Here is a 27,434-nt window from a genome sequence, read left to right as displayed (position 1 = left end):
TGTATTGTTAACATCGAAGATAAACCATCAAAATTTTGTATGGTCATCGGGGCGTATAATTACTTTGTGACATCACTGTTTTAATATAAACAAAATTGAGAAACTGTCAAAAATCATGAAAATATGTGACTACAATCGGCCCTAGGCCGCAGAGCGCTCTGCGCTCAGATGCGCTCTGGAGTACCTGGGGATAAATTTGGGTGAGTACTTTAAATCATATTTCCATGTATCCATAAATTCTGTATTTAAAACACAGGCACATGCTTTGATTAAAGTCTATATCCGTATAATATCACGGGCATTCATTCATATCAAAACAAACGTAACGCTCTCGCTTTTTGTTCAAAATTTTCGCCCGCGGCTTTTTGTATGATGTTATATATTATTTAAACAAATTGATGCTCTCGTGGGGATATAGCTCAGTGGTAGAGCATTCGACTGCAGATCGAGAGGTCCCTGGTTCAAATCCGGGTGTCCCCTGTTTATCTTTTTTATGCCACAAACAATCTCCTTCATCAATTTTTTCACTTTTTGAGGCCTGTTTGACATATTCGTAATATAGCCTATTTCTTTCGAATTCCCGACACGTCCATTATACTCGGCCTTGTGATAGAGTGTCGGCAAATTCAAATTCTTTCGGGAATCCTGGCTAACAATCGAAAATATTAGAAATATCTATTTTATATTTGTGTATATTCCGCAGTTTATAAATTAAAGCATGTTTTATTTGACGCGACGGTGTGGCTCATCGTGCTAAGCGTTAGGAATACACTCGCCACCGCAACTCTGACTACCCTGTGTGGGTGCGCAGGTTCGAATCCCATGCGGGGATGGTTACGTGCGAGAGGATTGCCCGACTGGTCGCCGCCATAGGGTCGTTCACCCGCTGGTCGGTTACGGCTTCCTCCACCATGAAGAACATGCTTCCGAAAACAAATAACCAACTAATCCAATACCCGACATGGAATGGTAACCGAACGACCGTGGTTCGCCATATGAATAGGTCGACTTATCCCCCGGGATAAATATGTATATCCTATCCTAAAGTTTCTGTAAACCTTTATAGTTCGCAATCTGTGAAACTAGGTAAGTAACCATGCACATCTTCCCGTTTAGTCGGTTTGAGTGTTGTGCTCCTCTCAGAACGATTGCACACTGCATTTATTATCATTGCGACAATCATTACCATCCATAATTTTGCGCGTTTGGAATCGCATCCTGTGGGAAATGATAAAGCGGAGAGAATTAGTTGACTGAGGATGGGACAAAATGCCGGGTCTTCTTAGAATTCTTAAGTTTTTTTAGCATTCTTTGACTTATGATACGTCGTTTCAGAATTCTCTAAACAAATTTTCCAGCTTTAATTGCTAATAAGGCGCGCGTGAATGAAGCGAGAGCCCTGAGCATTAAAACGTTTGTCGCTCCTATTATAAATTCCGCGATTTCCAGAAAGAGTCCGTATGCTTTTTCAGTCAACGACGGGAAATCTGTGTAACAATTGTTTTGTCATAATGGAATATCGAATTTCATGTGTTGATATATAATACTCAAACGATTTTGATTTCCAGTAAATGATATTGATACCTGACTCAAATCCAGACGAACTATTAGACGAAGGTCGCGCAAGTCCTTTCGTTGGTCTTCTAATTGCGATATATCTTGTGTTATTTTTGGATGGAGTCGTTAGATGGAAGCCGGCGAAATTGGCATTAATTTTTTTTTAATACTTGAGTACGAGAATATACCAATATGGATATATACAGGGTGTAGATAAAGACCTTTACCGTTTTAATTTTGTTATGAAGTCAGTTTTCAGTATATCTTAACCAGGTTTGCTGTTTTTAAATCAGTAATTGTTCAAGTATTTTAACTTCATTTAGTACAAATGTGAGGGTCAAAACAATATATGATATCGCAAAATTTTCTTTGCAATTTTAAAAAATTTAAAGACTTTATGGAAATCCTATAAATAGAAAAAAACCAAGCGGAGGTGCGTAAATTGATTTTGAGCCTTCAATGTTTTTAAGAAATATGCTTTCACCTCACATTTGAGCTTCATCGCCCCGGAGCAAAGATGGCGTTCAAGAGTAGAGCGTGGTTAATTTTGAATATAATATAAGTCAAACAATGTTTGAGCATGAACAACGCGCTTTCTGATGTACTCAACTAGAAATTCTGACGTAATCGATTCACTGTACGGGATTAGACAGTAGTTGTAAATATTAGTGCGCTGGAAAAAATCAAATTATAGAACCTAATTGTGAAAAACCCACATATAGATCGTGGTTGACCTTATTGGGATGATGTTATTTCGCATTTCCTCTTCCCATAATTATAAAATTCCAACCAAGATAAAAAGTTGTAATTCGTAGCAAAAACCGTGAGGCATGTTGCTATACAGGGTGGCCCAAAAGTAGGTATACAGTTATTAAACTATTTTATATGCTTTGAAGCTACTTGCAGTTCACTTTATATTACTTGTTAAGTACCACAAAAATTGCTTATTTTTTTAGATAATAAATCTAGTGTGAATTTTACATTAGTTTTCTAGCTGCTTGGAAGGTAATAAAAAATAAATAAAATAACTGCATACCTACTTTTGGGCCACCCTGTATATATAACATTGAAGTCAATGTACAATAATTGATTCCCAAAAGTCACCTTCCCTGGGCATATGTAAACTCACAATGCGGGGAAACTTTTCCTCATTCCATGAATATGACTAGTTTGTCAATTTGAAATAGACAGTAAACAAAAAAATTGTATGATTTACTCGGAACGCTTTCTTCCAGTAAGCGCTCGATGCTCGTTGTACGGCCCTTTTTTAAATAGCGGTGTTCGTGAAACTAAGGCAAGAGTTACCGTAATAGTCAGTGCAATTTTTCATTTTGTTACCCGCATTCTTTGTTCTGTTGTTAAAAATAGATCTCATTATGTTTTTATTTTGACAAAATGAACTCAATGGAATTTGATATTGTATTAATATAATGTTCTGCATGTTTACAGTAAACAATAAATTTTACGGAGTTCTTGCTTACCGGGAAGGGAAAATGTCCATTGAAGAATTCGCAAAGGAACATAAATTCGCTTTGCGTTCTGACCGGCTATCTATTAGCGATGATTACAATTGTTCTTAACAAGTTGCTCTTTCCTCTTCATATTGTTATCTGCGATCTGAACGATTCTGCTGTGTCTGTCATTATTTACATGTGAAATTGAAGGTCGCGTTTTAAAGCATCGCTCGTCCCATATTTTGCTCGAAAATTGTCGCTTTATGCCCCAACCAATTGCCCAGTACTTGGCATTTTGTTTTGCCCTAATTTATCAATGTGTAGTGATGGTGATGACTCATGCATTCGAAATATGCATTATTTAAAATTCTTTCAAAATCTCTTATAGCAATAAGGAATGTAACTATGTATTTTAATGTTATTTCACCATTTTGTATTAATAGTATTTGAATTCAATGACTAGGTATACCCTTTTGTATTAATAGTATATGGATTCAATGAATAGGTCAGTGCCCTATTTCCCCTGGTTATGATTTATAGCGACAATTCTTAGCAATACTTCTTTGTATCGAGTGTTCTTTGCATCGTGCAATTTGTCACGTGTTTCTGGCCTTCATTCGGGAGTTGAGAATATACGGTTTTTCATGTTATGAGTTGATTTCTGATTAGTTTCATTGCACATTCGCTACAATCTATTACTCCGTGAAATAAATATTCATCTGTTCATTTCCAATTGTGGTCTCGAAGATCGTCGGTTAATCGAACCTGGTGTATGATTTCCGATAACGCTGGTTCTTAATTTTAAGTGAGTACAATAATTTTAGCAATTTATGTACGCGGGCACCTGAATCAGAATGTACTCTGCTCCACTCAGGAGATATTTCAAATAGAATAGAGACTTGAACAACGCCAGGCCGAGAAGCAACTACAATGATTAATAAATCCTCAGAATAGGCAGTGAAAACAGTAAAGGCCTTTCGTATGTAAAAAATCTTATTTCCACGAAAATAATTTTCGTAAGTTAGATTTTTTGTATCCATGGCCTTTCGTAGGTAGGGTTTCTACTGTAAATGGAAATTATAATAATAACTCGCTGTTACTGACTAACATCACTGTTATTTGCATGTTAAATTGCCGCGGATCAATTTATAGCGAGCCGAAATATTGTGACGTCATACTGTTTTTAAAAAAGAATATTTTATGTGTTTTAACAAACATGAATTTAATTGAATTAGTTGCGCATTGCGCCGTCATATAGAAAATAGCCATACTAAACTATGTACTGCCAATTCGTACAGTGTTTTATGTAAATGAACACTTGTTCACGGAATGATTTGGTGGAATAAGTAGGCTAGTCTGGAAATGGTGTTAAATGCTGCTTTGTGTGTAATGCTTTCTAATTAGAGATGTACCGATACCACTTTTGTCGCCGATACCGATACCGATCCGATACCAGCTAAAAACGCCGATACCGATACGCCGATACTACAAAAAGGCCGATATTCCGATACCGATACTATGTAAATATTACCTAATTTGGTGTGCTGTGTAGGGCAGACGGGTTAAAACAATGGTCTTTGATCGTTGTTCATAGTACACATTATTCCAGATCAAAAAAAAGATATATCACATAATATGAAATTAATGTTTGGTGTTTGCTTTAACTGATTATTAAGATACATTGTACAGTAACGCTAGTAATCTCGGTGTTCAATTAGAAAACTCATAAGCCGGGATGTCCAATTTGAATTTAATGTTAATATCGCGACCTTCGAATATCGTTATTCGTGTTTAATAAAAGAATATCGAATATCACCCACACATTCTAGCGCCGCCGTCCTACGTTCAAATTAAAAGCATTTTACAAAAGCCAACATGAAAGAATATCAATCAGCACCGACAAAAAGAAGGCTTACCTTTAATCGTCGAGGATGCTTTTTTACGTTACTATTTTATAATATTCTACAATTGCTATCATATATTTTGAGACAGTCTAGGGCCAGGCGGTCATGTCATTATTTCTATAAAGTAATTGTATAGTTAAACAAAATTAAAATTAATACCTGCGTAGAGGGATAATTGTGTCGGAATTCAGTTTATCGATGTCGACGGACTAAATGACACTCGTACTTGACGACAAAAGTGCATGTGCCGTTAATAAGGACCCCAATTCCACTGTATGATTTAAAACTGGGCGCCTAGTTGCTTTTTGTTATGTGCTGTGTTGACATATTTCTTCATTATTACTATGTAATATTAAAAATGTCAATATAAAAATTTGACAACGAAAATAGCCAAATTAGTTGAGCTAGTTTGGCTGATAAATAGCTATTCTCTCGCGGGGGTGGGGACATGTATGGCTCATAGCTCACGATCTCTCCAGACAAAAAATAAATTAAAAAGTAGTATTACAACTTATCTTTCAAAACATTCTGGACCATATCAAAAAGGTAAATAGATCGGAAATATCGGCCCTAACCTAACCGATACCGAAAAAATGGCCGATATTGCCGATACCCGATACCGATACATTGGTACATCTCTACTTTCTATATGAAAATAATTCAAACAAAAATGAGTTTTATACACTGACACAAAAATTTCATTGGTTTTAAGATTTACTAGTTATATTATCGATTATGTAATATATTTTCATCATAAGAACAAGAGTTACTGCGATGTCAATATTCTGACAATATAATAAAACTCAACATCAAACATTGCGACTATGTTTGTGAGTCATGAAATGATATTGCCGTGGTTATAGCTATATAAATTAGGTTTCCGATAAGTAACCTCGAGTGGAAAGAGAAAACATGTTCTAATAAATTGTGAACTTTATGCGATATTTTGTGCAAATAAATGATGATCTGTTCAAATAAAAACAAGCATAGGTGAATGAAAATGTAAAGAAGTCGTGTATTTTATTGTAAGGTAATTTATTGAAGACGTTTTCGAAGCAGTATGCGGCTCATACCGTTAATATGTGTTGGTATACGGCCATTGGCGTTGCTATGACTCAACCCGAGATAAAAATTCAGAATCGCCTCCCTAAATATGTGAGTTAATGAGTTAATTTGATTACTTTCCCCTTTCATAAGGAATAATGCTTTTACTTTTAGCAACCGTAGAAAAATCTTTGTCTTGTATAAGGTTTCCTGGGGATATTTTCAACGAAAAATAATGAAATTCCTAAAAACTATTAATGTTGTATATGAGTACGTGAACTTTTTTTATATATCCTACGTAAGCGATATCGTTAAGTTAAACCCCTAAATCCGATAGTAACGTTTGCTCAAGTGTGTTTGTCTTTCATTAAGCCCGACGCGACCAACTCGTTCAGTCAACAGAGTACGTCGCAATAAAAGTGAATAAGCACCCACAGGCATGGGCCATGTATACTTTCAGTGCTGATTATACGATCCTTGCTTTATAGAATATATTGTGAAGGTAGTTTCTGAGAATGGATACGAATGATACGAGTAGCAACTCATACGATATCTGAAGTATCGAAGCATCAGGTGATGCCACTCACAGAGCGCCGTATTGGCGGAGAGTTCAACTGTTTTGTTCATGTAAAAGTTAGCATATAGGTAAAATGTTATAAGAATAGAATATAAGATTCAATTGGAATTATTGATTCTTGTCTCGGAGACGATATAGTGTTTTTGGGCTGCGTTCGTAGCGAAATGAAAAGAAAGATGTCCGTAGTAAAACGTCTAATAAAGGGAAGTAGAAGTAAATTTTATGCCAAGATACCACCACTAAACACGCTAAAGTTTTAAATTTGATTTTCGCTGTATTAGCGGAGAGTTCAAACTGTTTTGTTCACTTAAAAATTAGCCCATACGTAGTGCTAAAAATTATAAGATTCATTTGTATTTCTTATTACTAGTCTTGTACAGATTTGAGGTCCGGTCTGCTCAAACCATAGTGGCTTTCAAGCCTTGTTCGTCGCGTAATTGTGAAACGCCCTAAAGAAAATGTAGAACTCAATTTTGTGCCAGGACTAAACACGCAAAATCTAAAAGTTTTAGATTTGATTTTCTTGATTCAAATTTAAGATACGATTTCATTTTTGTTGAGGCTGCCCGAATACCAATTGTTGTTTAGAGTCTTGTTCGGAGAGAAGTTGTTACACGACCCTATAAAGGAAAAATAGGCAAAAGATTTTAAATTTTATTTCCTTGATTCTAGTTTAAGATGCGATTCCATTTTTATTGTGACCGCCTTAATATCAGTTACCGAAGTATTACTTGGAGCGAAATTATTTAACACCCTATAAAGAAAAGGTAGAACTCAATTTGATATCAGTTTTTATCTAAAGCCTTTTTAGAGCGCAACGCCCTTAAAAAGAGGAGCTGGCCGGCTTTTTATGCCCGATTGTCCTGATTTGGTTAGAGAAAGTGATATATATATACTGGTTGTCAAAAATTTCTACTTGAATTTATAGTATAGCTTCTTGTTTATCAGCTGGCCGAGAATCTCCGCGCAGTACTTTCGTTCTGCCGCGCACTGCATAAGTAATAAAATGTTTGAAATGTTGTGTTCTTTTCTATTTTTTTATAATTTTCCGCGCAGATCTTTTTTTTTTGGAGCTCACATGGCCTTCTATTCCGCGCAACTAAGCAAGCTCTTGAACGTTGATCGTTGATGTATCCACGGATGCTTGTTCGGAGTGAAAGATGCGAATAAGCGTCGTATAAACAAGAATTGACTGGGTATTTTAGACTGTTCAGTGTATTTTCAGGGACTGACATGAACTGAATTTATACTAGAAAATTGGGTGATCCCGTAGTGTGTGCAACAAGATGGCGGACACCTGAACATAGTATATGTACCAAGTTAGGGTTAGGCCGGGGACAGGGACGAGTTCGGGGACTAGCTAAGTTACTGCCGTAGTATTTGTACTGGGATTTATGGTCTAACCCTAATCTGATACACATACTACGTTCCGGTGTCCGCCATCTCGTTGCACATACTACGAAAGTACCGAAAATTGATAGTCGCTTCTGGCATATTGTTAATATAAATGACTGCTTGCACAGCACCTAGTTCGGAGCGGAATGCGCAAAAAACAGTCGTATGAAAAGAAAAAAAAATGATCGAGTATTTCAGACTGTGTAGTGTGCGTTCCAGGCCGCAGACAGACGTAAACTTATTGATAAACTTCAAGGCTATATCAATGTGTGTATTTAAGGCCTTGATTCGCCTGCTTCGATTTACGGGGATATGGAAATCCATTCGCACCAAACAATCGTATAACCGTTCATTTAAGTGTACTTGAAAACCCGCAACAGCCGTATTGTATTATGCAATCGCCTTCAATAGGTCGAATTTAGAAATCCGATATGTTTTCTTAAGAGGTGAGACTTGGAACACCACCGGCCAGTCACGAACTGTTACTAAATCAGAAAGTTGTTTGCAACTGTCCATGCCAGGTCCGGACGTAAATTTTCACAATATTGTAACCAAAGCATTGTTACAGCTGAGCCTTTTGTTCTGTTCGTCATAGGTGACTTTTGTGAGTGTAGGGCGGTTTTTTGTGGAAATTTATTGCGTCTGTATTGCTTTCATAGTCGCGGGGATTTGATACTTGAAATTTTTCGGTCGAGTCGTAGATTGTAGGAAATGATTTTTCGTTCGGTATAGTCAAACTTGTGCAGAATAACCCCACACGAGGATTGTATCAGTTATTATAGAAGTCGAGTGCAGTCACTGATTTTATGTCAAAATTTGTCTTTCCATCAAATTGAACCAGTTTAGAACTGCTAATGCGCGGCAATCATACCGTTTAGTATAGAGTGAGTGACCCAATTTATGCAAATGCTAGATTAGATAAAGAAAAAAGGCCAATAAATGTCTTAAATATGTGCTATAAATTCCTAATGCAAGTAATCGGGAGTATGTTGTACATGGTTAGTTACTAACGCCGATAAAGATTGGAAAAGACGTAATATTTGATTAAAGTCTCTTGAGTATAAGGAACTTTTCAAATTACATTCCAAGTTTTAAAGAGTCTTCTTATGATACGTCTTTTATTGCAAAGTTTTTATCCAGTTTTGCCTTTTGCTATAGTGTAGAGATACATTAGCTGAAATAGTTAATATGAGAACATAGGGTAGCAGCTTGTCTTGATTCCGCAGCTGGTCGGCTGGCAACGGGGCGGAAACTACCGCATTTAAAATATGCTTTGTGTGTCTAGCGAAAGTATAGGGCGCTTTTAGCAATTCAAGTCGTTTGTACCAGACAATTTGAAACCCACTTTTAATATGGCAATAGTATTATCTCGGTGGACTTTACGAAATAGTGAAGTTGTGAAGGCAATATGAGGGGATTGCACGAAATAGCCCTGTTCAAAAATCACTTAAATATAATACTAATATGCCTTATATAGAAGATTCCAGTCAATGTATTTATTTTTGCTTTTTCAGGCATAAAAGTTTCGTTTAAATATAAAAACCATGGCAACACCAGATTCAGTGACATGAACAAAAAGAAATACATCTTGAACTATTTTTAAAAGAAGTATCTGCGTATGGTCACTATATTGTGACATCATATATTACATTGTGACATCATCATTGGAGTACAACAATGGCTGTAACTGCAGAATCGAGATTGGAAGTTCTTCAGATTTATAAATTACTACAATGTGTTCGGCAAGAAGACACAGTGCAAATTTCTAAGCTTTGTACGCAAGGCATACCCATGTAAGTTTTTTTTTAATTTAACCGCTCATTGTTTATAGCTTCCTCTACAACAAAGTCCACACATCTGAAACAAATAACTGGTTAACTATTTTCATAGCCGACTGATACCCGCACAAAATACCTGCTTCGCCATTTGATGTAGCCGCGTAATCGGATTTCCTCTCTTTCAGGGATAAATGTGAAAATCTTATCCTAATTTCGAAATCTTCGGCCATACTGAATTAAAGTATTAGTTATAATTTGTTTTATGAATAGTTATGTCCAAAAAAAATAATAAATAACTGAGATAGATTGTGCAAAACACCAAATCACAGATTACATTTAAAAATTAGGTTTTTGACCACTTTTTAGTATTATACCTAATTAATATTGTTTCGACTTAGCTTTGAGTATCCAAGCTAGATCAGTAGATACGCATATGATACTGATATCAACGCAAGAAAATGTCAAGTTTGAAATACATTTACCTATTCAGGGCCCATGCTTCACTGAATCTGAAAATAATATCAAGTCCTCTAACTGCTCTGCCATTTTTCTCTTTCCTCGGCTCTGAAAACAGTTGTATTATCATTATAGGTTGATCAACTATCAAGAACCCCAAGAGGGTGAATGTGCTCTTCATTTAGCTGCAAAATCAAACAACGCAAATATGACTAAATATCTGCTGAGTCTGGGAGCATTTGCCAATGTTCAAGATTTTAAAGGTTTGATTATATTTCAGAAAATTTATCTTTTTTCCAAACCCTCCACATAGGCTTTGTGGTAGAGAAGACTATAATTGCGAATACTCGAGTATTTTACTCAACTTGAGTTTGGCTTGAGTCACTCGTACTGACTTGCATCATTCGACCGAAATTACTCGCACTAAACTAATCTCAAGACGAGGGTGATCAATGACTTGACTTGACTCATCCATCACTCAGGGTTTACAAACAGTGGAGATGGCATGCCCCCTGTAACAATTGTAAATCATGAATGTACTATATGAAGAGTCTTTTTCAAACTTGAAAAAACATACACTAAACATATTCTTAAATATATCCAAAAATTCATTATCTCAAAAATATTAGCTGAGTCTTATATGTCTATTATTTTAAAATTTTCTTGGATTTTAACCATTCATGTATGAGTAAATATATCTACCCTGAGTGTTCGTGTTTAATAATCCATTATATCGTTAAAAATTTCAATCCAAACAAGGTTCTATACAAGAATCCATTGTAAAGTAGGGAGCAAAATGGTTCCCATTTAGAAATACTTACATCCTTGCTTTGAACAATATTATCTGATTAGTCCAGGGGTTCTCAACCTGGGGTTCATGAACCCGGGTTCACAGGAAGATTTCCAGGAGCACTTGGATGGCAGTTGAGTTTTTATGTGTTGCTATTTTTTAATATCCTTTACTACCAGAGGAAATTGCGCAATAAACAGGATCAGCAGTCACACACCTTTGCAATACAATTTAAAAATTGTTAGTTAATATATTACAACTTTATTTAGTGTCTGATTACTGGGGGTTTGAGTTGATTGTTTCATGACAGGTAAAAGGTTGAGAACCCCTTGGATTAGTCAATTTCATATATAAACTTGACTTTTATAATAACAGGTCGCACGCCATTAATGAAAGCAGCTGAATATGGCCACGACAAAACAGTCACACTTCTTGCTAAATCAGGAGCTGACATGAGAATGAGAGATGTAGAAGGAAGAGGTGATTTATGGCAATTTTGTCTTAATAGCTTTATTAAGTATGGGGGAAGCAAAATTGGGTGTCATTGATGAATGATAAATTTTGTTTTGTCATCATTTCACTCGGGCTAGGGACATGATTTCTATGTTTATTCATACTGAAATAAAGTTTTGTAACTAGAAGTCCTATGCAAGTCGGCTGATTCTTAATGGATTTAGTAAAACACAAAATCATGATGTGTACTAACTTTTAGTTTAAAAATGATATTTTTGTCTATCTATGTTGAAAAAAAATAACATTTTTTAAATATGATTCCTTTTTAAATTTAAGTAATTTTTTTGAACATTTTTATTTACCGGTTTATCACACACTTGTGGGCATTACATTATGTGTAAAACATAGAGCAGTGGAATTCTAATACTAACTCAGGATATTTATCTGTTTTCAAAATAATATTTTTATGAATATTTTTCATATAAATATGAATTCCGCTACTTAATATGATTCAACAATAAAGTTTTATTGATTTAGTCACACTATTGTTATCATAACAATGTAAAATGATTGTGACGTCACAACATATCAAACAAATCTTTTGACAAGAGTCATTAAAGGTTTGATCCATTGTGTGACTGTTCCGTAATAATGGGCATTTAATAATCAAACAATGCAACAATGAAATTCTCTCTCTTCTTGATTATGAATGCTGGCTTAAGGTTGACGCGTGTTTTCAAATTGCTTTGTCCTGTTACCATTATGTTATTATAGGTCACCTGTTTTTGGTAAACATATTTGAGATTGTGGGTGCGTACATTTGACATCTAACATTTGTAAACATGATGGCCTTGCAGCTAAAGTATTAGTCGCAACTGTGTTAGCATTGCAGGCCAAACATCTTGGGTTAAAATCCACCTCATTGGGTGTAAGTAATTTGTAAACAACACCGAACCGTAAAGATTTTTTGCATCATTTTTTATTGGTGGGCCATATAACCATCTTCAGATATCTAGCTGGGCCACTCGAAAAAATTAGTTTTTCTATGTACAAACGAATTAACATATAAGCTACAGCCAGAGCGTTGCGTGGAACACAAGAGACGATGCTCCTATCGGTCAGTCTTGCAGTAATAAAAGCATTGGGAAAGAGACAAGAGCAAAAATCATTATATATTTCGACCCATGTGAACGCCATTTTAAAAATAAACTTTCAGATTAGGATTTTACGCTTGATGGGCAAAAATTTGGGTGTTGACAACGGCCACACCAAGTGGCTTTGGGGGCCTGGTTATGGCCCACAGGCCGCCTGTTGCACATCCCTGCTTTAGCTATACCTAACCCGGTCTACTTTACATGAGACCTTGTTCATTTCAGATAAGCGGCCATGGTTTACCATAATATTGTTATCATATTCAGCAATTTTCATCTCTTCATGTCTTCGATATAACAGACATGATAAATAAAATCAATCAATTTTTCTGATTACAGATGTCATGTTCTACTGCATTTGTGCGACGAAGCGCCATAAAAAGTGTTTGGATATTGTGCTTAGTCGTGCGGTAGATTTGAACAATGTTACAGAGAATGGTGATTCGGCACTTTCTTTGGCATGTCAAGAGGCAACAGAAAACGCAGAACTTTGTTTACTCTTGTTAGAGAAAGGAGCAAATCCAAATGCAGTAAACAAGGTAAGGTTTCAATTTGTCTACTATAATATGAAACAACATAGTATATTGGTTTATGTCAGGGTTTGTTGAACTGGGCCCTCAGCTTTCTTTGGAAAGGTCATAGCACAGTTTTCGGTGCTCCCGAAGTATTTGTTCCAAAATGGCACACAACCTGCACATAGTATTGTATTAGGTCAGGGTTGTTCAGGTTGTGCGTCATCTTGGTATGAATACTTCCGGAGTGCCCAGTTCGCTTTGTGCCACAAGCAAAGGCCCCCGTTGGGCACCATTCATGATGACTGCATTCATTTGAAGTTAATTTACTGTGAATTGTTCAATCATTTCTTTATTGTTGTATTTTCATTGATTGGCTTATTATTATTAAACATGGTGCATAAAACATACCTGATGAAAAGTTAAAGCATAATTAGATATTTCATATAGAAGAGCACAGGCCACGAATGTTGAGAATCTTTGAAACAGGACCATGAATCATGAAAGTTTGGTCCGTGTTATACATCAGGGGTCGGCAACCTTTTGACGATGGCGGGCCAAAATTAAGAGCAAGTCATTAGCGGGCCGCACATATTTTTAGAAAGTTGAAAACCCAACGGATGATACTTTTTATAATAAAAATCAATGAGTGATACATATCTCGAATAGAATATAGATTTTTTTCCTCCTTGCATTGCATCTCAAAAATTGCTATTCAAATATTTTTGACGCCATTGAACCCTTTGCACTCAGCATCAACTTTTCTGCATTTTGTTGCCATTTGTCTAACATGATTAAATTATAGGCTCATTAAACGAGTAATTGTGAATTTTCTACTTGTTTGGTTATATTATAATTCAGTCTACACGTGTCTCACAATAAATTCTGTTATGTAAAGAATATAATTGTCAAAACAGCTGTTTCGTTACTATAATTCGGTGAAGCATCGCGGACCGGATTACATTACTCCGGATCTGGCCCGTGGGCTGTAGGTTGCCGACCCTTGTTGTACATGAGCATTGTTGCCTTGATCGTGGTATTACGAAGTTCTTCAAGACTCAAATTACTTTGTTAAGAATCGTCAGTATGATGTTGATATCCAAACACAACACAAAAATAATTCTTATACTCATCATGTATTACTACTTTAAATCATTGTTACATTACATTTTTATTTACTAGGTAACAGGCCGAAGTACTCTCTCTATAGCTTGTGCATCAGATTGCGTCCCAGTGATAAAAGCTTTACTGAGCAAAGGAGCTGATCCTAATATAATTGATAGAAAGAAACACTCGCCTCTTCATTTTGCTGCATCAAAAGGATGTTTCGAAGCTGTAAAGGTGAGAGTTCTAACTTCTAAATAATGCTTTGATAGTGTCTGTGACTACCAATAGGTCTTTTTTTATAGAGATCTGTACAAAGTTTCTCGGGTCCACACCACTCACTAATGAGCTCCGCGCCTAATTCGGACTTCATTATTCAACATTGGGATATTGGGTGTTACAAGCACTCAAAATTAATCCCACTTTTGTAACCCCACCCAGAGACTGATAAATTGAAAATTTTTGTATATATCAATATTCTCAATATAATAATAATTTGTATCAGTGACTACTTGGTTATCCTTTAGTTAAGAGTGAAGGGGTCGAACAATTCAAAATTTATTATTGTTTTCTTTGAGAAAATAGCTGATAGTAGAGAAAATAAAATGCATGTTTGAAATCAGATTAAGATATTCATTTTCGCAAAGAATATTGCAAAATTAATCAAAAATGAATTAATCAAATGAACATCTTTCAACTGCATTTGACAATAGGCCGCAGAATATTATAAAGATTAATTTTTTTTTAAATTTTTCATACCCAAAATTCTAGTTCATTTACGTTCCGTATCTGACTAACTAATTGCTTATCTATACAGAGTTTGATGTCCTATGGCGCAGATTGCAATCTACTTGATAATGACGGAAACAATCCACTCCACAATGCTGCTGAAGGAGGATTCGGGAACATTTGCAAATATTTAGCACAAAGAGGTCGGAAATCATAAATTAGGATTTTAGAGCAGTGGTTCTCAACCTTAGATAGATAGTTTATTTTGAGCCGTGCCCTCTTTTAGAATTTGTCTCGCTCCCCACTTCAAAAATAACTAACAAACAATAAGCTACAAATATAAGATAGTAAAGTGAAAGTATGGTTTATTCAAAAAACACGTTGAAAATATGTGGATGGAACGTTAATGTCCAAAATAAAGAAGGTGCTCCCGAAGTATGCGAACCAAGATGGCGGACATCGGAACGAACATGGGTAACAGGTTAGGGTTAGGCGATAATTTTTTTCCAATTTTCCTTATTTTAGACCTATTATCAGTTCGAAGACTAGCCAAGAGCCTCCCGTAGTATTTATACCTAAAATTATGGCCTAACCCTAACCTAGTACACATATTACATTCCGATGTCCGCCATCTTGGTTCGCATACTTCGGGAGCCCAGAAATGTAAATATTCAAAATAAGATCAAATCTAAGACAAGATTAAATCTAACAAATTTTTTTTTTTTTTTTTTTAATTAGCTTCACGTTCCCTCAAAAAATTGTCGATGTCCCCTTTGTGAGACGCATCCTGCTGTTTGAGAACCACTGTTTTAGAGATTATGTTTTGACACTTGGTTTCTCTAATGATTCTCTATCCATGTCAATGTGAAAATGACAAATTATGAGTCCAAACGTTCACATAGTTGGTTGAGACTTTGTTCAAATTTAGTAAATAAAAATGTTTGCTTGTGGTGGCCTAGATGTTGCGGCATAAGACCAAACTTGGCACAAAGGCACAAATGAAAAGCTATTTGTTGAAAAGACTGAGGTAAAGTATTTCAAAGTCACACATCATATATGTTTCCATTTGTTCCAGGATGTAATCCTAAACTAAAGAATACAGATGGTTTTACTCCTCGACTTCTTGCAAAAGAAAAAAGTCATAAAGATGCCGGGAAAGAATTGAGGTAAATCTTCTTTCATTTAATGTCTTTTATAAATGGTTTTAAATTAATGAGGGGAATTAACTCTTGATTAATCTAACTGGTATGATCCGATAGTGTCATAGTTTTACAAAAATTATCTACACGTCATTGGAATGTGATGGAATGTAAATTCACTTTCAATTAATGTTTCTTATCAGTGGTTCCCAAACCACAGCCAGGGGGCCAATTACGGGCCGTGTAACGATTCGATATAACCCACCAAACTTAAGCGAAATAGCTTAACACTATGCTTTATATTTTTCTAGATACCACCCATTATTACATCATTAACGTGGTTTAAGCTTGTGTATATTCGTATCCATTTATTTCGGTATCTTATTTATACGTACCAGTACCAGTAACGGCCCCTTGCGTGCGCTCCTGGCCCACGAATATCCTACCGCATCTGTGGTAATTTTGACCCATGGTCAATCAACTTTGTTATAGATGGTTTTAAATAAATGAGGGAGTTAACTTTGAATCGATCTAACTAGCGTCATTCGAAGGTGTCATAGTTTTACAAGAACCGTGTATATGTGATTGAAATGGCATGTGGACCCCATACTTTATAGTATTTCATACATCTTGGAGATAGAATAGCTAAATTTTTATATCAGAAAATTTTATATTTCTGTTTCGTCTATTTCTAGGGTGTCAATAAATTCCCTATTGCAATTTTGAAAAAATTTGAGACTTTATGGACTCCTTATAAATGGACACCTTTTGTTTCCCTTCATTCAACTTTATTTTTGAGTAAATTTAAATAGTTCCATCTCAAATGCTGATTATTGTTATTGTAATCCAATTAGTGATGTATGTTTTCTCAGTAAAGATTTATCAACTAAATAATATAACTTATCAATTTCAGGAAAGCTGAAAAAGTTTTCACAAAATATTCCAAACCAGGAATGAAGAATCCAAACGATCCTGAATTAGTTATGTTATATGATTGGGTTTATGAACGACAAGAAATAATTAAAGAAGAATTAATGAAAGAGGTTTGTCTCCAACTAGTTTCTTTTTCTTTTTTGTGTTTTCTTTCATGTACTCTTCTGAGGTCGCAGATTTGAAAGTTTAAAATTTGGCTGTAGATATTTGGCTATATTGAATTTGAAAATGCAACACCAGTGCTGACTTCAATACCAGAAAAATGAGACTATAAGTCCATTTCACATCAGTTATGTCAGGAGGTTGGAAAATCTGAAATTTTGACTATAACTTCTGGTAGAGATTTATGACTTTGGGGAATTTTAAAATGTGTCATTACTGGGATACTGAATTTGACTTCAGACTGGTATTGTGTCCATGCTTACACAATAAAAATATACCAGATCAGGCAGGAAACTTTCTGGGCTCGATCACTTTCCTTGATGGTATACACGATACAAGTACTCTTTGTGGAATCCCTTCCATTCTAGATATATCTAGCTGGCCTTATACCATAACAGTGTTTACTTGATTTATTCTGCTGCTGCTTGCTGTCTTTGAGAACACTTGTATAAAAAAAAACTAAAACCAATCTATGACAAAGTTTGCAAAACTTGTTGGTTGGATATTTTAGTCACTTTTACTAAATATGTTGATGTTCAAAGTTGAATATCATCAATTTTATTATCAACCTTTTCATTTGTCTCATATTTCTAATTTAAACATTGTAATGAAATTTCTTTGTATAGTTAATTCCTCCAAATCGTGGAGGCGATGAACCAACTTCGAAAGGAAATTTTGTGAGCAAAGATAGTTTTGATAAAGTGATGGCAAAACTAGAAGCTCCAATGTTGCAGGATGATGTCAAACGAAGATTACTTGAAGTGAGTACATTTTGTCTCCGCAACTTGTCAAGCTTTTATAGGATAGGATTTACATCTTTATCCCGGTGTAGAGGAAAGCCAATAAGATGGCTTAACCATATGACAAACCACGGCCTCACGTCCGGTTACCATTCCATGTCGGGTATGGGATTAGTTACCATAGTTATTTGGGGGCTCCCGAAGTATGCGAACCAAGATGGCGGACATCGGAATGTAATATGTGTACTAGGTTAGGGTTAGGCCATAATTTTAAGTATAAATACTACGGGAGGCTCTTGGCTAGTCTTCGAACTGATAATAGGACTAAAATGAGGAAAGTTGGAAAAAAATTATCGCCTAACCCTAACCTGTTACCCATGTTACGTTCCGATGTCCGCCATCTTGGTTCGCATACTTCGGGAGCACCGTTATTTGTTTTCAGAAGCATGGACTTGATGGTGGAGGAATTCGTAACCGAACACCTGTTGGCAATCCTCTTGCACATAACTACCCCTGCATGGGATTCGAACCTGTGTAATCCAAAGTGTGGTGGCAAGCGTATTCCTTATTGCTTAGCACGATAAGCCACACCGCCGGCCCATTATAGAATTGGTCTAACACTAGGCTCCCTATGTTAAGCATTATGAATACCCTTGCGCTGCTGATTCTCTTTGGCAAGGCTAGCAGGTTTGAATTATATGAAACGGTCGCTCAATAACATTCTTGCTAAGACCAGAATATATTCTTGGTTTGGCATTGGCTACCCTATTTATAACACTCTGGATTGGGTGGGGGTCATGGGATATGGACTGGAGATGAATAACAACCTGAGTTGACAACCTATTATGTGCATGGCTTTAATCGCTAGGTTCTGTTGCCTATACTCATTATTTTATATTTCCCCAGGTCCATGATAAAGATAGAAGAGGAGTCTTAGAAATTGATGAATTTATTTCTGGAAAAAAATATATCAGTAAAACATATCTCATGACAGCATTTGAAGGTAACAGTCATATATAATGTATGTGTATGTATGTTTATTTGCCTCAAAAATGTAACAGCATCTGCATGATAATTAAACAGTAAAACAGAGACGGGATACATGTTCAAGACCTTACTGGCCTAAGACACAGATGTGCGACATGTACTCCTAACAATAATAACAGCAGTTTAGGACTGCTGCGTTATACTAGGACAACAGACATGAGATTGACTATACAAATAAAACTCTAGTAAAATACACAAGACAAAGAACTACGGCACAACGGCGATATGTACAATATAATACATTGCTTTTAGATTCTGTGGAAAAATCTGGAACTGTGTGAATATTTCTAAATAATATTTATTGAGTGTGCCGGAACAGTAAATAGTTTACAGTATGCCATCGCATCCCTGATTACCCTGTGAGGGATATTTATACAAATAAAACTCTATTAAAATACACAAGACAAAGAGATACGGCACAACGGCGATATGTACAATATAATAATACATTGCTTTTAGATTCTGTGGAAAGATCTGGAACTGTGTGATTATTTCTAAATAATATTTATTGAGTGTGCAGGAACAGTGGATAATCCACAGTATGCCATCGCATTCCTGATTATCCTGTGAGGGATATTTATGTGTGATAAGGTTGCTAGACTCATCACCGGTGTAGGGTGGTCGGCGTAACCCCAGGTCAGATATGGCTTTTTTAGCCATCTAGTTCATGCATCTGAAACAAATAGTTGATTCCTATACCACTCTGGACTAGTATTCATACGAGAAGCATTGTTCATTAGAATCAGGGTCGGAGTTATTTTATTTGTCACTTCAATTAAAAAAAACATTCAACATTATGTGTCTGTAATAAGTACGTACTGAAATCACAGGTGTTGTGAAGCGCACATCATAAAGTATGAATTATGATGATCATATGATGAAGCTGTCTTATCAGCTTCCCTCCTTCTTGGGATAATATGAAATGTCTATTCCTGGATGTAAATCAGCACCACATTTATAATAAGAGAGATGTCAGTCTAAAATAACCTACCACCGGTAATCCAAAATTTCATAAAACAGAAATTTTTAACCTATACTAAAAAACTATACTAAAACATGTTGTCATCATCATCAGGCAAAAAGAAGAAAGGTAAAAAAGGCAAGAAAGGAAAGAAGGGAGGAAAGAGAGGAAAGAAAGCCAAGATACCGATGCCGATATGTGTAAATGATGAAGGTCCAAGGAGAGCTGATGGTGGTCCACCTCTTGCGTATGTTGAGAAACAAATTCTATGGACAGATACTACTAGGTTTAACAGGTGAGTGGTAATTAAGATGCAAGAGGACTAAGAATATAGAGTTCATTCATCCGAAAGGGATAATTGTTGAACTATTTTACATATTTGGCATAGGCTGATCACATTGTGCATTAACCTGTATTATTGACTACACCCCTCTTGAAGGAAATCCCATCTTATCCAGACACTTGTCTTCTTCATAATGTATTCATGATGTGTGCGATATTTGATTGCTATGAATCTATTTTTGTATGGAATATTTTTCATAAAATCGAAAGAAATTGATAGGAAAGAATTCACAGATAGAAAAAAATTCTAGCCATTTATAAATTATTTTGTTTTATTTGATTTATAAGTAAGATAACTGATTTTAAACGTTGCCAATAGAATAACAACACATAGAATAGAAATTCAGGTGAGTTACCCAAAATACTGGTCATATTTCTTGTAATATATTGGATATAAGTTTGAATCTAACTATATTTTAAACATAAGAGCATTTCAACCCACGAATAATAAATGCAATTTTGTTTCAGAGATCACCCACCCAAGCATCCATTGGAAGATGACAGTGCTTGGTACATTCACCCACCGGAACGTCAGTTCATGAATATAACTGAAGCGGCAAAGTTTGGAGATATGGAGTCTTTGAAAGCTGCTTTTAAGGTTGGTTGATTAGTTTTCACAAAGCTTTTCACACACATGTAATTAATATATGTACTGCTATTAGGTATGTACGGAGAAGATCAAGATTAGGAAATTTGATGATTTGCATCCTACCCAATTAAGTAAACTTCAGAAAAGCATTTCAATGCTATAAATTTTGTAACTTCAGTTCCTCTTGGCGTTCCACTGTTTCATACCTTTACCAGGAGATGAGTTCACTTCTGAGTAAGAACATGTGAGCTTGCCCTTGGCAAATTCTTCCAAAAAATTACTTTTTCTTGTTGAAAAACAAAGAAATAATTGTTATTATTTTATTTTTCTTTAAATTCAGAGTGGAACACCAGTTGATACTCGGGATAAATATTTCAAGACACCACTCATGGCTGCAGCTGCTGGTGGAAATTTAGAAATGACAAAGTATTTGCTAAGTTTGGGGTGAGTTCTTGAAAGAAAAATCGAGGAAAATACTGAAATAGGTTTTGAATAATTGGGAACAGTACTGTTGACACGGTGTATATTCAAAATCCACTTGGTGAAATCTAATAAAAAGCGTTTAAATAAAGAATTGGGTATCTATTTCTATACCATATTTGGACTGGTAACTGGCCGTGGTTTATTATATGATTGTACCTTTTTACTTATGGTAGGCTACTCTCTTTTCCCGGAATATGTATGAAATTACTATCCTAAATGTTTAAATTCGCTTTCATTCCTATTGTTATGAATATTATTACCGGTAATTTATATACTACCATAACATTAATTCGCGATATTTTATGTTTCAGAGCAAGCGTTGAAACAAGAGATAATTTCAAATGGACGGCATTGCATCATGCCTGTCATTCAGGACAGATAGATATAGTCAAGGTAAAATTCTATTTTATTTGAATTCTGGTTCTGGGATTTTGATTGTTATTATGAGACTCCTTCCCCTATGATACTGAGATGACTCTATTTCTGTAAATATATCAATATTGGCATGAATTACTTTTGAGAATAATTTGCGCAAAGAAAAAACAAGCATAGTTATTTGGTTGATATGACGAATTAAACATTTAATAACCAATGTCCTTTGTGCCCGTTTTGGTCCTACCAGATCCAGATTTATGATAGAAGTAGCCACTGCTGAATAATGGCTGTACGTACGTACCACTGTTTGCTTTTTATTTTTTCTTCGTGTTCTGTATTGTGGATGAAAGAGAGAAATAAAATTGTATTGTATCTGAGATTCAGGATATTTGGCTGTTACATAAAGTGTACAGCTGTTAGAGATTTTAGTATGCAACATTCATATCTCACAGGAGTTAGCATTTGCCGGTTCAGATCTTAATGCTGTGACGTGGAACGGTGCAACATCACTCATGCGTGCAATCGAGGGAGGCAAACCAGATGTTGTAAGATTCCTATTGGATTGTGGAGTCAACGTTCTACATGAAAACAGAAAAGGTCGGTAGTGCATCAAATTTAAGCACATTTATGGGTACTCCCGTAGTAAGTGAACCAGGTTTGCGGACACAGGAACGTAGTATGTGTATGAGGTTAGGGTTGAGCGAGCCATAATTTTATTCCAATTTTCAATTTTAGTTCTATTACGCGTTCGGGGACTAGCCGAGTGATTCCCCCAGTATTAGTATCCAACCTGGTACACATACTACGTTCCGATGTCCACCATCTTGGTTCACATACTACAGGAATACCCATTTATGATTGACTGTGGCTAGGATGGGCAAAAACTAGTGTCAATATATTGATTGCAAATCCAAAATTTTTGAACAAAAAATGCAAGCTCAAACTCAGATAAGATGGGAAAGATGCTGTCACTATTATTCAAATTATATATTTATAATACCTAAGTAACATTTAAATATCTGACTTTAAAAATTCACATATAAATTATATGGGTAAAACTGAAAAAATATTATGATATCTTGTAAAGTTGTAAAATAATTGATGAAATTATTGTACTATCATATGCATTGTAATTGCTGGTACCTGTCAAGTATCAATGTAAATTAAAAGTAAATAAAAGAGTTGAAATTGAGAGAGGAAATTCCACAGCATGGTTTAGCCATATAGAAAATCATGATCTCCTTTCTGGTTACAAGTTACTGGAAAATATGGAATTGTTAACTAGATTAGATTAATTCCTCTCAATTTATGAAAGTGGGAAGAGACCAAATCTAACTTGTGTTATAAATTAAACGGCACAACAGAGGTGTGTGTACCAATATGGAGGGAACTAATTTTGTTCGCCTATTTTACATCAAGTTGTGTAAAGGGACGGAAGCCTATGGGCAGAGGGTATATTCATTATGCTAACAAAGACAGTCCCCGAACTCGTAATAGATCTAAAATAAGGAAAATTGGAATAAAATTATGGCCTAACCTTTCCTCTCTTCCGGAATAAATATGTCAATCCTATTCTGATAGCAGTGCACTCTTCATGAAATATTTCGGTACTCCTGAAGTATGCGCATTAGGATGTCACACAACCTGAACCCTAACCTGGTACAGAACCTGAGTTCAGGTTGTGCGCCATCTTGGTGCGCATACTTCAGGAGGTCCAATATTTCTTATATTATATTCCAGAAAAAAGCGCTCTTGATGTTGCAAGAGATTGGGCAGACAATGAGATATATTGGATGATTAAAGATGCCTACGATGCTGCTCCTAAACCTAAGAAAGATAATAAGAAAGGAGGAAGCAAGAAAAAACCAACAGGACCAAGCACACCAAAACCACTGACTATTCCACCGATACCACAGGTCTGTATATGTTGAGTCTCTTGTGTCAAGTCAATCATTGAGTTAAGTCTCACTGACGGTTGTTTGGCTAAGCACAAGTCATTTAATTTGGATGACTCACATCACTTTGAGTATTTTATAAGTAGGAACTCAACTCTTGTTCTAACTTACTTTTTATTTAAAAGAAAATTGGTTTTTAAGATATACTTTTTCGGTCTGATTATACGAACAATAGAGTTATTTAAACAAGATAACCAAAACGAGTTACTCTATCACACATTTGAATACCAGATTATCAGTGTTGGTTTGAATTGGCTAAACCCCTAGTTGCTAGTTCAGTCGAATCTCAACATATATTTAAATGCGTCAAAGTTTTTGTGATCAAAATATTGTTTTCTCAGCGTAGGAAGCTAGAGTCGGAGTCGATAATTTCTTCAGTTGAGAGCTGGGTTCAGAGACAAAATGTTAGCTAATAGGAGTCTGGGTTGTTTCTCGAATTACTCTGATCTCAAGGAAGAAGCTGTATCTAGCCCATGGGAACATGAACCCATTCACTGCTTGTGAAGAGTCCAGCAATCCCTGCTTACAAAAAGACCCGCATTAAATTTGTAATCTTCTAAGAATCTCAGAGTTATCAGAAATATGATGTCAAACTGGTTCCAATGTTATACCAATTGCTGTACATATATTACCATTTACCACGCCTAATAATTTGATTACAAATTGCAACGAATACAATAATTTTCCATTTCAGGGTCACATGACTGCACCTACAACACCGGTTGATAGTTCAGCAAACCTGAGACCGGAAGATGAAAATAACAAAGAGAACAAAAGTCCTAATGTTGTCCAGATTGAGGTACGTAATATATGACGACTGTTTTATAATTTGTTCTATGACATATGTACTCTGAAACAGGCTCCAAAACAACAATCCGCATAGTACAGCACTAGCCACTTCAATTTGAATCTAATGAATAAACATACCAGATCTCTTGGTAATTCTCAGTTGCGCAACTTCGCTGTGGAGACTTGGTAGCTAATACTACCATTCATATTTTATTCACAGATTCTAGAACCAGTTCCAGAAGAACCGTATGATGAACCTGTGCAAAAGAAAGGAACAATCTTAGATCTCGCAAGTGAACTGGCATCAGGAACGGGAAGACATGATGGTACTTCATTCACACCTAGAAAGGTTGGTAGTGACTTACAACTGTTGTGTGATAAATTCCATTGGTACGCACTGGCTCAGCAGTTGGCACATTGTGCTTAGAGTTGGAATGCAATTGCCTGCAATTGCCACTGATTCAGATCTTGAAAGGATTGCTGGAATCCCCAACATCGCAGGGTGGTTCACATTGCGGGTTGTCAGTTACAGCTTCCTACATGTTCAAGTCCATACTGGGCATGGACTGTTAACCAGTAAGGGCGAACGCTGTGGTTCACCATATGGTTTAGCCATTTCATAGGCAACCCTTTCACCCAGCTTTAATATGTTACCCCCTTTTTTATTACCATGTGATGGAAAGTAGCTTTTTTTCATTTCACCCTATTTATTATCGCACTATATGTTTTAAGCCCCACATATTTTATTTTCCTAAACATTTTTAAACATAAACACTGCATAAAGCAAATAAACTAGAACTGATCTTTAAGCGAAGTTACAAATAATCATTTAAGCTCCAATAACCTAGTGTAGAATTGTGCATTAGTAACTTCTAATGCAGTGGTTCTCAAACGGTGGGGCGTGCCCCACAAGGGGGGGTTGTTGCGTAGACAATTTTTAAGGGCCGTGAATGAAGCTTATCAAAAATAAAAATATTTGTTAGATTTCATCTTGCCCGCCTTATTTTGGATATTTGAATTTCTTTATTGGGGGCTCCCGAAGTATGCGAACCAAGATGGCGGACATCGGAATGTAATATGTGTACTAGGTTAGGGTTAGGCCATAATTTTAGGTATAAATACTACGGGAGGCTCTTGGCTAGTCTTCGAACTGATAATAAGGAAAATTGAAAAAAAATTGGAAATCGCCCAACCCTAACCTGTTACCCATGTCACGTTCCGATGTCCGCCATCTTGGTTCGCATACTTCGGGAGCACCCTTTATTGTTTATAGATTGCAAAGAGCTGTTGTGCTTGTCTTTATTATCCTTAGGGTTTGCACACTTTCGCCTTACTATCTGTTATTTGTAGCTTATTGTTAGCTACCAGTAGTTATTTTTTAGGTTGAAGTAAAGGGGGAGCAGATTGAACCACTCATCTAATGGATGCAAGACTTAAAGCAGATCATGTTAAAATGATCAGGAAATGATTCTGTTTTGAATTTAACAATTGTCAAACTCTTATTTCTCACTAGGTTTGGAATGAGCAACCCACAACAGGTGACTTATTGAGAGCAAAAGAAGAGAAGAGAGCCAGATTTGGGTTCGAAGTTGATTTCGAAACTTATGAAAAACCATTGGAGAAAAATATTTCAAGAGTAACAAAACCAGTTAAAGAACAAAACAAATAACTTGGAGCAACTTGTGAAGTTTCATCAGATTCTCAGCTGACCCCTGACCTCAAGATTTTGGGCTGACAATGATTAACTACATTTGGCGATAATATAATTCGGAAACTTTAACAGGAAAAATTGATTCCAAGCCCTCGCAATTTCATAATTCCTACTTCAAGATTGGACAATTAGAAGTCTAGAATCTTAAACTCCGGGTAGTCAGGGGTTAAATTTCAGGCTCAAACTCTTTTCTCTGTTGATTTCAAAATGAGTCCCAGATTCAGTATGAGAATCCAGCATCATCCATAGAATTATGGTGCAGACACAAGATAGTGAATAGGTGCTTCCTCCTACAGTCCTTCATATTTTCATGCACTTATTTAGGAAATTATATATAACTCGAAAGATTTTTCAATTTTTATAAATTACTGATAGAAATGATGAATGAATTTGAATTTGAAAGACTTGCTTGGCTATTCATGTATAAAATATTTTAGCAATTTCATATCTGGATTCCAAGTCAATACAAATATCATGAATCAGCTAGATAGGTATCCCCATAATGACTGGTAATCGAACAAAAAGTCCGCAGTGTCATCAAGCCATTTGATCATCTTCTTTTGCAAATATATAGAAAAAGTCACAAATTTGATATTTGCAATGAATGATATTTTATATTTAATCAATAAAGTATTATGTTTACTAATAACAGAGATGAACAACTTTTCTTTGCTAGAATTTTTGAAAATCTATAATTTCTGTTCAATTCTTTAATAATTGAATGAAGTGCCTATATTAATTAGTCAATGATTTACTTGTAAATACTTTTGGAGAACGTGTAATCTTTTTCTATGTTTTACGAGGCCACTTGCAAGCCCTGCCACAAATCTAGTTTGTATGAGATTTCTTTGTAAATATTATAATTTAGTTGAAATTATGAAAATATTAATTCTATTTTTGATACTGATTTAGTTAGATCAATATAGAAATAAAATATTTATTATTGAAACTGTACTTCCTGTGTAGACTGTGTAGTGTTGGGAACACCCTGAACATCGCTGATTGCTCTGCATTGCTGTCATAAGTTCAGATAGCAAAGGAATAATTTCAAACTCCCAGTGGCGACATCTAACATGGAGTGCGAGTAGTCTGGTTTGCAGAAAGCGTTGGCGGATAAGCATCAGAAACAATACAGAGTTGCCCTAGCATTCAATCAGAGGTGGTTTAGTTCAAAATTGAGTAACGAGGTGGTAAGAACAATTCTTATCTTTCTGAAGCAGCAGAGAGTGCGGGTGTTACTATTATTTGCTTGTTACGAGAGATGAAATAGGGCCGCAGTGACAGACTCGTCAATAAATACAGAT

The 27,434-nt window shown here is 35.7% G+C and overlaps 1 protein-coding gene and 1 non-coding gene across 2 annotated transcripts; both read left to right on the top strand.

Annotated features, from left to right (window-relative positions):
- Window positions 1-105: 105 nt before the first annotated feature.
- Window positions 106-27,084, top strand: LOC120326330 (ankyrin repeat and EF-hand domain-containing protein 1-like). The gene is made up of 20 exons (XM_039392598.2): window positions 106-200; window positions 9,446-9,724; window positions 10,301-10,428; window positions 11,331-11,435; window positions 12,899-13,098; window positions 14,254-14,412; window positions 14,993-15,107; window positions 15,980-16,070; window positions 16,957-17,086; window positions 17,765-17,899; window positions 18,785-18,881; window positions 20,001-20,181; window positions 20,697-20,826; window positions 21,158-21,261; window positions 21,612-21,693; window positions 22,128-22,272; window positions 23,416-23,591; window positions 24,325-24,429; window positions 24,640-24,768; window positions 25,933-27,084. The coding sequence occupies exons 2-20, from the start codon at window positions 9,609-9,611 to the stop codon at window positions 26,086-26,088; spliced, it is 2,484 nt and encodes an 827-aa protein (XP_039248532.2). The 5' UTR covers window positions 106-200; window positions 9,446-9,608; the 3' UTR covers window positions 26,089-27,084.
- On the top strand, window positions 409-480 carry Trnac-gca (transfer RNA cysteine (anticodon GCA)). The gene has a single exon. It is a non-coding gene; the product is annotated as a tRNA-Cys (tRNA).
- Window positions 27,085-27,434: the final 350 nt, after the last annotated feature.

This window comes from Styela clava, chromosome 4 (assembly GCF_964204865.1).
Source record: "Styela clava chromosome 4, kaStyClav1.hap1.2, whole genome shotgun sequence".
Lineage (NCBI taxonomy): Eukaryota > Metazoa > Chordata > Ascidiacea > Stolidobranchia > Styelidae > Styela > Styela clava.
The sequence above is the reverse complement of the archived record's forward strand: the minus strand, read 5'-3'. Positions and strand labels throughout refer to the sequence as shown.

Excerpts from the sequence above, each read along its gene's own strand:
- LOC120326330 (XM_039392598.2), top strand. The coding sequence starts at position 9,609 with ATGGCTGTAACTGCAGAATCGAGATTGGAAGTTCTTCAGATTTATAAA. Across the intron at positions 21,694-22,127 it reads GACAGATAGATATAGTCAAG|GAGTTAGCATTTGCCGGTTC; the intron begins GTAAAATTCTAT and ends CATATCTCACAG. Across the intron at positions 23,592-24,324 it reads CTATTCCACCGATACCACAG|GGTCACATGACTGCACCTAC; the intron begins GTCTGTATATGT and ends TTTCCATTTCAG.